The 15,219-nt window shown below is 44.3% G+C and overlaps 1 protein-coding gene across 7 annotated transcripts in view; it reads right to left on the bottom strand.

Moving 5' to 3' along the window:
* Positions 1-15,219, bottom strand: part of CUX1 (cut like homeobox 1) — a 231,844-nt gene that overhangs the window by 66,186 nt on the left and 150,439 nt on the right. For all 7 annotated transcript variants that reach the window (XM_069873844.1, XM_069873838.1, XM_069873839.1 and 4 more), the window contains exons 10-14: positions 11,578-11,682; positions 8,806-8,994; positions 5,214-5,272; positions 1,312-1,360; positions 220-316 (exon numbers count right to left, since the gene is read on the bottom strand). In XM_069873844.1, coding sequence (XP_069729945.1) covers positions 220-316; positions 1,312-1,360; positions 5,214-5,272; positions 8,806-8,994; positions 11,578-11,682 — 499 coding nt within the window. The remainder of the gene's footprint in view (positions 1-219; positions 317-1,311; positions 1,361-5,213; positions 5,273-8,805; positions 8,995-11,577; positions 11,683-15,219) is intronic.

Raw genomic sequence — 15,219 nt, 5'->3', positions numbered from 1 at the left:
GCCCCTCCTTCCTAACCTTTTAAAAGACTCTCTGCGGTATCCAACTTTTATTTTATCATCCAGCCTACAAAACTGCAGAAATCAAACATTATTCAGTGTTCCTGATGCCTCTTAATCATTCTGCCATGCATTAGCTCAGACACTCATCTCTCACTCAGCCCTCCCTCCCTTTACACGACAGCAAACGAACCAGAATAGCTGAAAACCGTGTCAACCTACCACTCAGGTCACTGTTTGTGATACGCAGCGTGGCGTTCTCAGACTGCAAGGAGCGGTTCTTCTCCAGCAGCAGCACCTCCAGCGGTTTAGATGCATCCTAAGGAAAATCAAAGCAGGAGGTTTGTTTCTGAAAGCATTAAGAGTCTCACTCAGACACTAAAAAAGATTTCAGAAGAAGAAAACAAGTGCTCATCTCTGTTCTGAACGCAGCTAGGGAATTTGCCACGCATATATTTGCAGGAATCACTCAGTGCTCCTACGTGAGCCGTAGAAGGGATTCACTGTTTAATTTTCACTGTAAATCATTCATCAATTCTGCGTTATTTTGAAGTGTCTAACGGAACATTTTCTTAATCCTAGTTATTTTAAAACGGTACTGGCAAGCTCTCCATTTAAAAGCTGTAGACTTCTTTTAATCTAATTAAAGTAAGAGTTAAGATGATATTATTTCTTCTAGGTCAACTGGCCCAAGTTAAGCGTTTCCTTGAAATGCTGCATTTCAGCATAAGCAGTTTGTTCAAAAATAGCATCGGCCACAGAAATCTGCCATCTCCTTCCACTAAACAGCTAACCCTCTATTATAAAGAAGCATACTAAAAATTAACCCCAGAATATTGATATTCAGCTCAGATTTCAGAAGCAGGAATTTAATACATAACCTTCGAACCTAAGTTTGCTGGAATAGCAAAGGTATCTTCCGCTTTCTTAGTGCTGAAAGGTTTGTTTGCTTTTACGAACACTATTTTCAAGTCTAACAAAGACTGAAAAATGCTAAATCCTTGCTCAGCCTTCTGTCAGTACAAGAACCACGTGCATCTCGGTGTGGCTGCGCATGGATTTTTAAAAGCTGCAGCTTCACAACACTCTGGTCACCTGCTCCCGCACAGCTGAAACCTCAGTCTTTGTCTTTGACCACTTCATAGGAATTAACAGGCAAAAAAAGTTCAGTTCAGCTTTTTACACAAGAAAACATCAGGAAAACATTGATACGCCTCAACATCAATCAGCCATGCCAACACCAACAAACCGTAAGATAGAATTTGTGTTCGTTAACTGAACTGCTGAAGTAAAAAAGAAAAGTGGGTTCAGTACCTGCGCACCAGAGCTTTCGGAGGGTGCAAACTCCATGGATTTCAATATACTGTGGAAGGCAGAAAAGATATTATTTTCTCTTTCTTCATTTCGAAACAACCGCGCTAATGAGCATTAACATTATCATCACCTCCTCTCCAGCCACACCACAAATAACAACAACCTTCCTTACAGTAACACAGTCTCATAATGAATATAGAATAACTATTCCAACTAGTTACTGGACAGGAACATTTTCTTGAGCGTCATCTAAATCATTCCATATGCAATCCCACCAGGCCAGTTTAAAGTGTAAATTTAAAGGTTAATAAGGATATAACATTTTAAGCTGTCAGAAACAATATAAATTTATTGGTGAAGCTTGAAGGGAACGAAAAAGTTGTGGCAAAGCAAGAAAACATGGGAATCCCCCCCAGTTACAGCACTCTGTACCATGCACAGCGGCTCACACATCACGTGAAACACGCACAAATAATCTCCCTGATCAAGACACCACTGGCTAAAAGGCAGTTTGTCATCTTAATAACCTCCCGGCTCTGTGCAAAGGGAAGACACAACAGCACAATATTTCTTAAGGAACCTGAAAGATCCAAATATTTATAAGAACATTAAGAGCAGGATCCAATAGTCTCACTGTCAATATTTTATATAAATACTGAGTGGTCAGAGGACGTCTCCCTTCAAAGCCTTTCAGTCAGAGTGGTATTGGCTGGCAAACAAGAATCTTGTAGGAATACAGACTTATCGCTGTGCTCTGTCTTATCAATTTCTTTCAATCCACCTGATGCAGGCAGGATGTGAAGTCCTATGACTGAAGCAATGAATGATTTCAGCTTCTCACTGTCCAAAGACGACATTCATTTATTGAAGAAAAATAGATAAAACAGATACAGATAGTGTTTATGCAGCGTTTCTCATGTATAAAGTATCCGGAACTTTGTGAGGCAGGGAGAATACATTTAATGATGTATTAAATGTGGAAACTGAGTCAAAAAATAGGCAGAAAGGCTGTATCAAGATGTAGGGATGAATTCTGGATGCCACTAGGTGCACGTCAGGCACAGATCACACAGAGCCACAGCAAATCCAAGGAAACAAGTCATTCTGAGAGAGAAACCTCAGACATTTTGCGTTGGTGCACACTTATTGCATATCGTGTTAGAGACAGGCCCTCCTACAAATACAATAATCAATAAAATCACAAAATTCTGGTCATCAGTTTTATGATGGGACATCACTGCCAGCAGGACTCACTGCAGGGCAGAGCCATCACCCACGTGCACAAGTGCCCCTTTCCAGCTATCAACAGAGTTGTGCCAGTCAAGGAGAGAGGTTGTGCATGAATGATTCGGGTTCTTCAAGGTCCTGACATGACATGGACACCACGGGGGTGTTTATTCTGGCAGGTAAATACTGCTGGAAGCTTGTGTTTCCTGGGACCCCTCTCCAGAGGTGCAACCCTGTCTGCCAGGACTCCATGGCAGTGGGGTTGGATCTAGATAATCTTTAAGGTCCCTTCCAACCCTATTCTATGATTCTATGCGTCAAAAATGACTGTCCAAACGTGTCATAAAAAAGATATTTTCCTCTGGAATATAAGGAAGCAAAATGTTTCCTCTTTGGACTCCAGGAATATTTTTGCCTGTGAGATCTCGACTCAATCCACTGCTCAAGATCAGTCATCTGATTTTTAAAGGAACAATTTTGTGCCTTGAAACAGCACATCTAAGACAGCTTGAAAGATCTTACTCCAAAGCAAAGCGTGCATTGGGACAGCTCGAATTTCTGTTCCTACGATCCTGCAGAGGCTGGAGGGTTAGCACTCGTGTATTACTCGAGAGGGAATTGAAAGGACACATGGAGCTCTCAGATGTCAAAAATAGGTTTAAAAGCCACTTGGCCCAAAAGCCAACGCAGAAAGCAAGGAATCCTCCCATCCCTGATCTCAACATGGACCCAGTTAAGGTTGTAAGCTGGCTGATATTGAGATCCCTCAGCCTAGAAAGCCTCCAATATCCTTGAGAGGATTAAGGAAAATACATCAGTGCCAAAACAACTGAGAAGTTTATTCTCTTTCTTCCTTACTGACAAGACTCCCTTTTTTCTTGGTGCGTATGCATGTTTCGAGCAGTTCATTTTTGTCAGCGTTTCAGAGCACAAAGGCAGGCACAGTAGGATTCTGTATGAGGGATACCAGGTTGACAGCAACAGACTTTTGATAGTGCCATGTCAGATCAGTGTCACTCCCAGGTGACGCACATTTCGATTCTGGCACATCTTTTGGAGCAGATGGGAGCAGGGAGGGTGGTGTGAGCGAGCTGCTGTGCCAAAGCAGCACTGCAGTGTTTCACAGAGGGTCTTAACCACCCGCACCACCCAGCAGGACGAGGTAGGGAACCTCAGGCCACCTACAACCCAGCTGCTGTCCTTCTGAAGTCACCTGCCCAGATAAAAAATGATAAACGCAACTTAGGGGATATAAAAACTGTAGCAGTCAGGAGATTTAATTTACTGGCACCCAACACGGGCTACTTCCAGGAGATTCTCCCATCCCTCTCACTGCAGGCTCGTCTTGAAATACAGCAACAGGCAGAAGGGAAAAGCCCTGTGCTGTGGTCTCTCCTGGGCTGCTCCCCTGTCTCCCACCCCTGCCCTCAGCTAAGTCAGTGTTATAACAAAGAGAAAAACCAACCAAACAAAAACTGTCATTACCGCCAGGAATACAGGGATCTAAATGAGTTTTACATCTAAAGTAAAGGCATTAAACCAGGTAGGATTTAAAATGCATTTACTTTTTTGGTAGATTCATGTTTTAGGAATTCATGTAGCAAATTAGAAGGTTGTGGCTTAATTCCCATTCACTACATTGCAGACGAGGGCATAAACCAGCTGGAATCTGCAGCTGCCTTTCCTTAACTCAGGAGGGAACACAGACATACCTACCTGTATCACCAAAAGGATGAAGGCTTTTTGAGACCGGTTAATATCCAGGCATAAGGACCAAAGCAATGGACAACTCCTTCCACTTGACTGCAACTCTTCCCGTGCCGCAGCCAGCAGAGAACCAGAACCGCAGCCGGCCTGGCCGGGGTGTAATCGCACCGGGGCAGCCACGGGGCTGGCAAAACCAAACCTGCTTTCCGTGTTCTCCAGGGATGGGTGAATAAAAGCCCGTGACTACCAGCCCCATCCAAAATACCTCATTAAACAAGGGAATATTTTTTCAGTCTTCTTAAAATACATGCAAAAATGCCAGAGTGATGAAAGCAGAGATGGAGCTCCTTGCAGTAATTTAATCCTTGACACTAAACATATTGCCAGTCAAAAAACTTCCCTTCTGAGCCTGACAGGTTACCTTGTTAGAGTTTAAAATGAGGCTCTTTTAAGTCTCCTAAAAAAAACCCCTTGAAATAGGAAGAGGCTGTTTGTGGCTTTAGTTTGAAACCACAATATATTAGCAAAAATATACAGAGCAACAAGCACAGCATTAACAGGGTCAGTGCTGAACAGTGCTGGCAAAGGCAGGGAAAAGGTGTTATAGCCAAGGGCCCTGCATTCAATTCTCGGTCTACATCACATTCAGCTGCTGGCTGGGGATTTTGAAAGAGTGGCCCACCTAAAATACCACAGATTTTCGAATATTTTACCCTTGGTGGATGACAGTTTTAGTGCCTTCTCTTGCATTGTTTGCTGCTGGGATGCTCTGCTGCAGCACGGAGCCCTCTGGGATACGGCGCTTGCACTGGCTTTGGATGCAGCGCCTGCCAATACTCCCCATTTCCCCGTCTTTGTGGTTTTGACTGAATTCTTTATTGCTCCAAGAACACAGATTTGTGGCTTCATTTAACAAGCACTGTTAAACTACAATTTGTGAAAAAATCATGTAAGCATTTAACACTTACTTTAATTCTTTCTTAACCTCTTCATAATCAGCCTGGCCTTTCAGTTTTTCTTCCAGTTGCTTTAAAAGAAAGAATACGGATTTAATTATTTAGGTTTTTTTTTCTGCAAGCTTTCAAAATAATCTTCACATTATCCCATACATACAGCAACGAACAAGTGAGGGTTAACGGCTCATACCTGATTTGCATAGATTAGAAAACAAACTATAACCAATTCAACGTAAACACAATTATACCTGGCTCTTCCTTTGTTTACAGAGTGCCAAGCATTACAGAACTCTGTAAGCCCCAACCTAGCTGTCTGAAATGTCACTGCCGCATTCAATCAAGACTTTGGGGAAGAAAGAATTGAAAATTGGGCAGCTGGAATTTTTACGGAACTGATAAATGGAGTGAAGGAGCAGGATGACTTGGCACACACCACGTTCTTACCAGGACAGTTCTTGATCACCTCATCTACGTGAAAGACTGAAGAAGCTGTCATTGACTGGATGCCTTAGGCTGTCAGACTTTTCCAAACAGAAGAGCCGAACCGAGGTGTTGTACAAGCATCGCTTGCTGCAGTAACCAACAAGATTCCACACAAGAGATGAAGCATTGAGACCCAGCAGGTCTTTTCGCTCTGGTCTACCTGACCTGGGGCAGCCTCAATGGCTTGTTCTGGTACCGGAATTCATTTAAATCAAACAATATCCTCGATTAATACCTTAGTTAATTCTGCAAGGCCATGCTAAGAAAAAAGCCTTTTTGCAGAAGGGGATATAAAATACCCAAGAAATAATGATTCCTGTTTTAAAGCTATCTTCTATGCCTGTATAGGTACATGCTACACTCCATAAGGATTTCTGGCAATTTTAGGTACAAAACGCAGTTTAAAAAAACAAAAAGAAAAGATGTTGACAGAAGGAAGCTATTTTGGAGTCCCAGGTACTTGTGCGCTGTTACAGCAGTACAGCAACCAGCAATATTTTACTCTGAATTGTATAAAAACACATACATCCATCATTCCCAAGTACCTAATACGGAGATTGTTGCCATGGAAAATCTGCAGCTAAATGTATATTTTACTAAACAACATAAACTAACAAGCGAGAAGGCAACGCCTGTATATAACCAGAGCAGTGAGGCACTTGGCATCTTCCCAGTCAACGACTCTTTTAAAATGTATTAGTATGGTAATTGTCTCCAAGAACCCTGTAAAGTGCACAGAACATGGTACAACAAAGGTTCAAGCTGTGAGACAATCTGGAGGAAGTAATATCTTGCACTAAATAGCAACCTGGTTAATTCAGACAAAAGGTATTCTAACATCCTCCCCCCAAGTAACGCGGGGCGCCAGGGGGCAGGAAGAACAGGCTGGGGGCACCTCCGCACACGTGTCTGCAGGTATTCGATGTTCAGGGACCCCTGGCATTTGCTGTACGAACGACCTCACCTTACAGCACGGACAGGGTGGGTGCTCTGCTATGTTATTTTAAAAAGAATAAACTCATCATTTAATTATTAACTTAAGGCTCAGGTAAAACAGCATCAAGGGCCTTAAAAGATTTTACGAACCCCATCAGATTGTTTGCTGTAGTCTAATCAACTAAACCCCCATATTTAATTAGCCGAGGTTATTAGATGTCTCTCTCTGCTAACCAGGATTGTTGCATTTTAACTGTGGAGCAGGGAAGCTACACAGAACAAACAAAGGGTTAATATAATTATAGTTAGAAAAGTCCCATTACTAGAGGACATGTTTTGATTATTAGATCAAATGAAGAAGCAATAATTTTGAAAGTATTTCTGTATTGTTTCATTAAGTCACGGAGCATTAAAGAATTTCCCCAAGATATGGGCTGAGAACATTGCTTTAATTTGTGACACGGAGATTGTGTTTTGGAGGCAACCATTACAACTCCAACATTTTTAGAAGCAATTTCTCTGTAATCAAATGTGAGATCAACACATCACTGCTGAGACCAGGTGCTTTGTACAACAGACCTCAGAGATGTTCTCGCAGCGTTCTGGGGTAAAAGTATGTCTTTTGAAATATTTCTATAGTGCAACAAATAAGGTTAAAGAGGGCTGAAATGACTCAAACTTTCTCAATGGAGTCACTGCATCAGGTGCCATCAACAGGAGCTGAAATACCAGGCATTAGCTGGGCAAGGCTCTGAGAAATGGAAGGAGATTACTGAAATGGAAATCAAAGCCTTGCTCTGTCATTTCTGTGATCCTGTTCCCTTTGAAGTTAACGGCTAAACTAATACTGTCCTCCTCAGGAACACGCTTTATTCCAGGAAAATCTATCAAGTGCAAGGACTTGAGATATTTTCTACCAGGCTTTGTGAAAAAGTTAAAAACCGTCTGTAGCCAGAGAAATGTGTCCCTAAAAACCAGGCCAGCTCCTTCCCTCTCACAAAGAGGTGCCCACACGGTGAGCGATCGTCAGGGACCGACATCACCAGTGGAGGAACCCAATGAGTATCCTTGGCTCTACTGAATGTTCATAAACATCCTGCAGGACTGTCCCTAAACATGCAGGAATTGCACTGAAAACAACACTCCAGCTTTCACCCCAGACAGGGCTTTGTCCACAGGAACTGTGCTACACCAGAGCAAAACCAGTAACTGCTAAAAAAGGTCAGAATTAGCATGATCTGTAAGAGTTTCAACAGAACGTTAAATCATTCTGATAGAGGGAAGCTACCCACGCCAGTCAGGGCTAAGTGGGCAACATCAGCCTCCTGCTTTCAAAAAACACCCAGACTATAAAACCTGCAAAACTATGAAAGCTTTCACGGAACAGCTATATTTATCTTGTTTCCACTCTGAAGCTTCTAGATGGTAGAACAATGAAAGAGACAGGAGTTACAGGGAACTGATTCATAACACATGTCAGGAAACATCTCTCAGGCTTGCGGATAGATCAGAACTGAGTGGGCTGCAGCACAGAGAGAGCGAAGCCGCTGAAACAAAGGTGAGGGGGTCACTCACAAAATTGTCAGCTGCTTCTTCTGGTTTTAGTGTAGTTCTACTGCAAATGAGTACAGGACGGACCGCTAATTATAAATGGGAATTACTGTGCAGCAAATATACAGTTAAAAAAATATTTAAATGGTTATTAAGGCTAAAAAGCCTTCTCTCTGTGTCTTGGTTTTATGCTTTAAATGATACGCTTCGTTCTCCAGAGGAGAGAACTGGAGGGGGTAGCAGGTAAATGCAAAGACAGACCACAGCGCAATAAAGATCCCCACCAAATCTGCAATACCCGTCACTGGAATGGGAATTACACATTTTAAAACCCAAGAAGGCGTTTCTGCACCTTTTCCATTCAGCTACTGCGCTACATTTCCATGGTGAATATCTGTTGGGTTTTGCTGGTGGTTTTGACTCTAGAGGCAGCTGTGTTCTGCAAAACCACATTCCAGAACAGTGAGAACAAGTAAATTAAAACTGAACAAAACTGCGATCACAGGAATTCAACAGCATCCTGAGGAAGGTTTTAGGGTGCCTCTCAGAACCACAGAAAGCTCCCACCAGTAAACCCCAGTAAGGCACATCGGTGATGCCCTGCGGGAGCTGCGGCACACAGAACCCAGCTTACTTTCAGTGTGCTGTTCTTGGCCGTCAGCTGCTGCTCCAGCTGCGAGATCTGGCTGCTGGAGTTCTCCCGCAGCTTGGTGAGGCTGCCCTGGAGTCTCTGGACATCTTCTACCAGCTGGGCGATCTCCCGCTCCTTCGCAGCCAGCTCCACTTCCAAGCTGGACCTCGTTAGCACCTCGATGGCCTGCTCCTGATGTGAAAAAATGTGTTAGACCACATAAATAAAACAAGACCACAAGCTTGAATTCAGGGTGGTTCAGTAAGGACCAAGCATGGCATCGGGTGGCATGAGAGACAGAACAGCTTCTACATCTGGGACTCCAGTGACTGACAGCGTGGATCTGGAAGTTGAAGCTTTCTGCTCCCTGGGACAGCTCTTTGGTAAAACAAGGACAACGGAGAGAATAATTTCCCTGTTTTGTAAGCATGCTGGAAAGATGCAGCCGCAGAAGTCAAAGGATTCTATTTAGATCTATTCATTATTAATAGTCCAAATGCTTTGACAACTACGAAAAATCTGTGCTTACAAAATATTAATCAGATAAAATATTCGAAGTAATGGAGCAGAATTTCTTAATCAGGCACGGCGGAGTCCTGTGCCTTTGGCTCTCCGCATGCACGCTGCGTGGTTCAGGCAAAATTGTCAAAATTGCCCCAAACTACTACTTCCAACGAACTTGCTCCTTGCATGGAAATGGTTCGCTGATAACATGATTGCTGGCAACTAAAGCCTCTCCTCCCTGGGGATGGAGACAGATGTGACAGCCCTAAGACAAGGCCATTCTCCCTATGGTCTCGACTTTCAGCAAGTCCCTTTCCTAAATCAGGATCTTTCCTCCTCCAGTTTCCCATGGCTGCGAATTCTGTCCTCAAGCCTGAAAATTCCTCGCCAGCCTGACTTTCCACTAGGACAAGAAGTGAGAGAGGACAGAGAAGTTAAGAAAAAGGTAGATGTATTCAGAGAAGATAATATGGACTAACTGTACCACATCTTTTGTCGTCTTTGGTGTTCATAAGAGACCAACAGCTATAATGCACTGGAGAGCTCTGAATATCTTTTCCATGAGGAGCATAAGGAAATCCTTGTGCAGATCTGGGCAGCACCAGGCAGCCCCATGATGAACTCATGTTCCATTGAAAAGCCTAAACCATGTCTTATTCAGGTTAATGGCTGTTCTTCAGAAAGCACCAGTGACGTGGGGAAGAACCCACTTACCAGGAGAGACAATGATGATGAGCATTAAACCAAAGATTCTATAGCAAAGGAGCTGAAACCTCAGGTCACTGATGCTGTCACCCAAGCACTCTCCTTACAGTTCAAGATGACACCGCAGCAGATTGATAAATACTCCATTCCCTCTCTTCTGGAAAATACAGGCACAGCAAAATACCTTTCCCGTATCTGCTAAACCCTCAGCGTGACTCTCAGGTCCTCCACACCATTGTGTCTCAGAAAGCTCCTTGTACAAACGGCAGTTAACAACGCTCTCCTATTACACTGAATTATACTTTTAACTTGAAAAAACCTCTAATTTGCTTGCATGAAACATCACAAGTTGTATAATCATCTGCTGCTTGTGCCTATTGAGACTAGAACACAGAGTCTGAAATAAGATAGATAATGATCATTTTCATCCTGCAGTAGTTGTCATATTAAATATAAATGAAGTGCAGAAGTACTATTAAATACAAGAAAGACCTGATGTTAAAATAACGATAAGACTAGGACACAAGATTGGGAGAGGCAGGTAATTCAGAGGTACAAGTGATATTCAGGCTTTCTATTTCTTTATTTTCTGTTTAGCAGCCTGCTTGTCTCCCTTTTGACTTCTCTGAGGAAACGCTGCCTCATATTAACAGACAATCAGACAGATCTGGGGGCCTTACGGTTTGTTACTCGTTCCCTGCAAACGTATTTTAAAGGCAGCCACGTGTTCCCGTGAGATCAGCGTCGGGCACGTATACGGCTCGCAACAAAACAGCACTATAAGGAGCACGATTTCTTTTGTTTGTTAAATCTGCTGCTTAGAAGTAGACTAAATGTCACTTAATTGCGTATTTACATTTAGATACTCTTATTTCTCCTTTGGCAATCAAAAAATCAAAATAATCTGCCCGCTCATCTGCAATACCTGCTCCCCCAGGACCAGCTGCAGCCCAGCAACACGCAGGGAAGGCCACAACCAACCAAACCTTCAGGGGTACAGGACACCTTCTCCATTTTCTAAGCTCCTTCTGTTGGATTTTGAGCTGTAATTCTCAGTTATAGGTATATTCAGTGAAAACTGGAGCGATGTTGAACGCATTTCCAGTTCCTCTGGCAGCCTGTGCACTCAGAACATCACCGGCAGCGCCGGGCAGAGCTGCTCCCCTCGCTCTGGAGCTCCGCGCCTCTGCTGTGCCCACCAGGCAGGCGTGTGCTGATGGCCACCGAGGCTCCCCTTGTCATTCTGCACTGCTGCCTCTATTTTCCCTCTGCTGACGCTCCTTCTGATGTTCCTGAGAGGTGCTGCTGTCTGCCTGGACCGGCAGCCGCGGAGAGCGACTGGATCACCGTCACCGTGGAGCAGAGAGGTGCCTGTCCTTCCCATTGCTTCTGCAGCCACCAACACCCTCAAAAGTTCAACCAAACCGCAGTCTCAAAGGACCACAATTCCATTTCAGTTAAAATATTACCCCGAACAGATATTTTTATAGCTGTGCGCATAAATTGAGAGTGCTGTACTGCAGGAATGTCAGAAACCTGTACGAGTCAGTAAATGTTTTCTCTCACCACATCAGGTGCCTTCTGGATCTGCGTAGCCAGCTGGAGAGATTTGTTAGCTGACGAGAGCTGCTCCCTTAAGGTCTCTGCCTCTCTCTGAGCCACCTCTGCCCTCTGAAGGAAATGAAAAGGGGTGAAAAGAGAAAGTACATTCAGTTTAACAACTGACAATTATTACAAGAACATTCATCAATTCATGCCTGACTGAATATAATTGATTTTCCTAAACACTCAACCTAATAAATGTTAGAAAAAAACATAGAATGTGATGGATTTTTATTTTAAACAGTACAAGGAAGAAATAATTGAGCGATTATGACAGTAATTTAACGCTAGGAGCAAGGAATCCCCTGCTGATACTAATGCTGCGGCCCACTGAATTTCCCAGACTGAATAAATACAAGTGGAAATGGAGTCTTTTTATTCAATTTCTTTCTATTCTCACAGACCAAGCAGATTTTATTGCAAGGTTCCTCCTGGGAGTAATTCTCACGGGTAAACGCTGAATTAAAAGATATTCTGACCATTCTCTCTAACACACAGACAATGTTGTGGGCTGTCTTTCCTCAGTAATTATTTCCCCAAACACGAATTGTTAGATTCGGTCCTTTCAGCAGGTCTATTTATTCCACAATATTTAACCCTAAACTGACAATTTTTCACAGATCGGTTACCAACTGCTGAGGATTTACGCAGTATCTGATAAGCCCGTGACTTGGCTGCCAGAAAGAATTCCCATGCAAATATGGAATAACAACAGAAAGCAGAAAGGTGGAATTACGAGGCGAGACGGGCTCTGCAGACAGATGGACCAGTAACTTCAGGCAATAAATAGCCGCACAGTCCCTTCCATAACTGTGTGGAAGCTTCTGTTAAAAAACTGAAACAAAACCTGGTTGTTTTTACAGCATGTACTCCTCTCCTCTCTCTTCTCTCTCCTTTTAGTACAGAAATTTGGTTTATTTTTACAGAGCCCCATTGCCCTCTGTGAGCGACGCCTGCTCTTCACCTGAGCTGCTCCGTGCAAATCGTCCTGCGCTGGCAGCAGGAAAGAGCAAAACCCATATCCTGTCTCCACTTCCAAGATACCCCCAGCTCATCCAAACCCACAAACTGCAACCAATCCAGGTCAAACCTTCTACTTCTCAGATTTTACATCGATGGGTCCCTTCTTTTATTAACCAATAAATTCATTTTTAAGCCACCAAACTGGGAATATTCCTGTGCGCCAGACTCCCTGCTTTTTTCAGCTAATTCTTTTGAAACCTAAGCCATCTACAATAGCAAAAATAAACCCCTTATCCCTGCGTGCACATGGTCTTTGACTCACCAGTCAAAGCAGAGACTCTGCATGTGTAATCAATCAGTAAACTAACAGCAATCAAATACTAAATGCATCATCTGTGCTATTTGCTCACAACATTATATTAAATGATTTTGCATAGGTTCTAGAGCTGCAATTAAAATGTAATTGTAAAAAGTACAGCAATACAGCTCTTCTAATCAAAGCGTGGGATCCAGCCAATTGTGTGCATGGAAAAATGGTAGCAGCGTTGAAAGGCACAAAAAGAGAAAGTTTATGTTATTTATACAGCTGGGTGATATTAGGATAAACGCTGAGCTAACAACACCGATTGAGACAAATCATTTTCTCGCCCTGCATTAGCTGTGGATGTACCTACACTGATCTAATAACTGCTCAGCAACTCAGCAAAGCAGGACAAGTTCCTGCACTGGGGCGCTCGCTCCTGCATCCGCTGCTGGATAAGTAATGGCTTTTGCAGCCTTAAGCGATTCTGCTGATGGCTTCCATTCACAGCAGCGCTGTTCTGAGGTTCTATTCAGCTTGCATGCAAGCAAACCACAGAGGAGATTTCTAATAGCTGTTACATCTGCGCAGACCGTGAGCTGTCAGTGCCCTTTCTGCACAGCATCCCCAGCGATTCCCGACACCTGTGGTAATCCTGCCAGGAATATCAGACAGGATTCCATACCATCCATGGTTAAAATACATCCGCAGAAACTTTGGGCAATTCTATTTGGGAAGTACTGCTCAATTTTTCTTTTTTTTTTAACCCCAGAATGGAAGCTGTTTAGAGCCAGAATTACAGATGTGTTCAGTGTCTGGAAAAGACTTTGGGTGCTACTGCAATATAAATTATAAATGACACACAAAAACCTGTTAAAGAGAATGGTACAGTTTCAAAACTGAGCACTTCAAAGTTTCACAAAGCCGACCCCGAGGCTGTGGGCACGTCTAGCGGCCCCGGAGCGCAGGGCTTTGGGAGGCTGGAACTGCACACCGCTGCTTTTTCCAGCGAGACCCCTTAATTCATTCAGCTCTTGGGACGGATATTGCTTGGTGAATAAATGTTTTGCTTTGTCCTCCTTGCTCCGCATGTGACCTCTGTGGTTTATTCCCTCCAAGCTAATCCCACCCTCCTCCACCGATAGGATCAATCGCTCTCAAGGGCTGCTTCCCCCCAACAATGGGTCCAAGTCCTCCAGCAGCGTTAGCGAATGCCCCAGTACAACCCCTTTTGAGCTGTGCGGGTTCATTGCCACCAGGTGCTCTTTGTGGCATCGCCCACGGCCTCACCCCGCAGCACGCGCTGCATGTGGTCCTTCCTCACCCTGGACCCTCCCAGCGCCCACGGTGCTGCTCCCTGCAACGGCCTCGGGGTTCGCCTCTCCCCCCCACCCCTCTCTGCACGGCGCCTTCTCCTGTCCCTAATTCATCCTGGCTGCTGGAAGCACCGTTCCCATCTTCTCTGAGCTTCACAGCGCCTTTAGCTACAGGCAGGCAAAAGCCAGCTCGTAGCTCGCACGACCTAACGAACACACATAAATTCCAGAATTAGCCTTACCCATACAATTTCCTCCTTTCTCTTCTCGTTTCTGCTTCTCAAACGTCCTCGCAGCCGCCCCGTCCCAGTCCTTCTCCCTCTCCTGCCCCACCACAAACCTCCTTCTCGGCTTTCAGCTCTCCGTGCTCTCCCGTCGACGCTGCCCGTCTCCCCGGGGCAGCAGGGGCAGCGTCTCTGCTCCCCGTCAAGGTGGCTCTGACTGACCCTTCAGCCGCAGCCGGAGAGGAGAACCTGGCAGGTTAATGTTCACCCAGCCGGCGCAGCGACCGACTGCGGCGTGCGTGGGACGGGCACCGACATCAAAGCCAACAAATTCAAACCAGATTCTGTTGAGTTTGTCTGAACTCTTTTTTTCTTCTCGGATTCTTATAGGCTGCTCAGGCTTGGGGCTTTTCTCTCTTTTTTTCCTTTTTTTTTTTCTTTTGCTACTTGGAGCAGCAGAAGATACAACCCTGAGAAAAAGGCACACCCGCTCTCATCGTGCACCAAGCCCCTTCTCTTGGCTATGGGCACAGCAGGCTGCTTACCAGAACAGCAGCAACAACTCCTCACATGTGGGGAAAACTGGATTTTTTCCCCTAATCTTGCTCTTAGAAATGATTGAACAATTTTTCCTGAAATAAGAATAGAGAGCACAGCCAGAGGCAGATGCCCAGTACGGAAAATGGCTAAAACCTAGCAATCTTTCACAACTCGGGAGCCCCTGGAAAGCTCACGCAATCTTCTCTCTGTGTGAAATGGTCTCACTTTGGCCAAGGACTACGTATACCATCCTACAGTCGCT

The sequence above is a fragment of the Phaenicophaeus curvirostris genome, chromosome 21 (assembly GCF_032191515.1).
Source record: "Phaenicophaeus curvirostris isolate KB17595 chromosome 21, BPBGC_Pcur_1.0, whole genome shotgun sequence".
Classification (NCBI taxonomy): Eukaryota; Metazoa; Chordata; class Aves; order Cuculiformes; family Cuculidae; genus Phaenicophaeus; species Phaenicophaeus curvirostris.
Note: the sequence above shows the minus strand (reverse complement) of the source record. Positions and strands in the feature narration are given on the sequence as shown.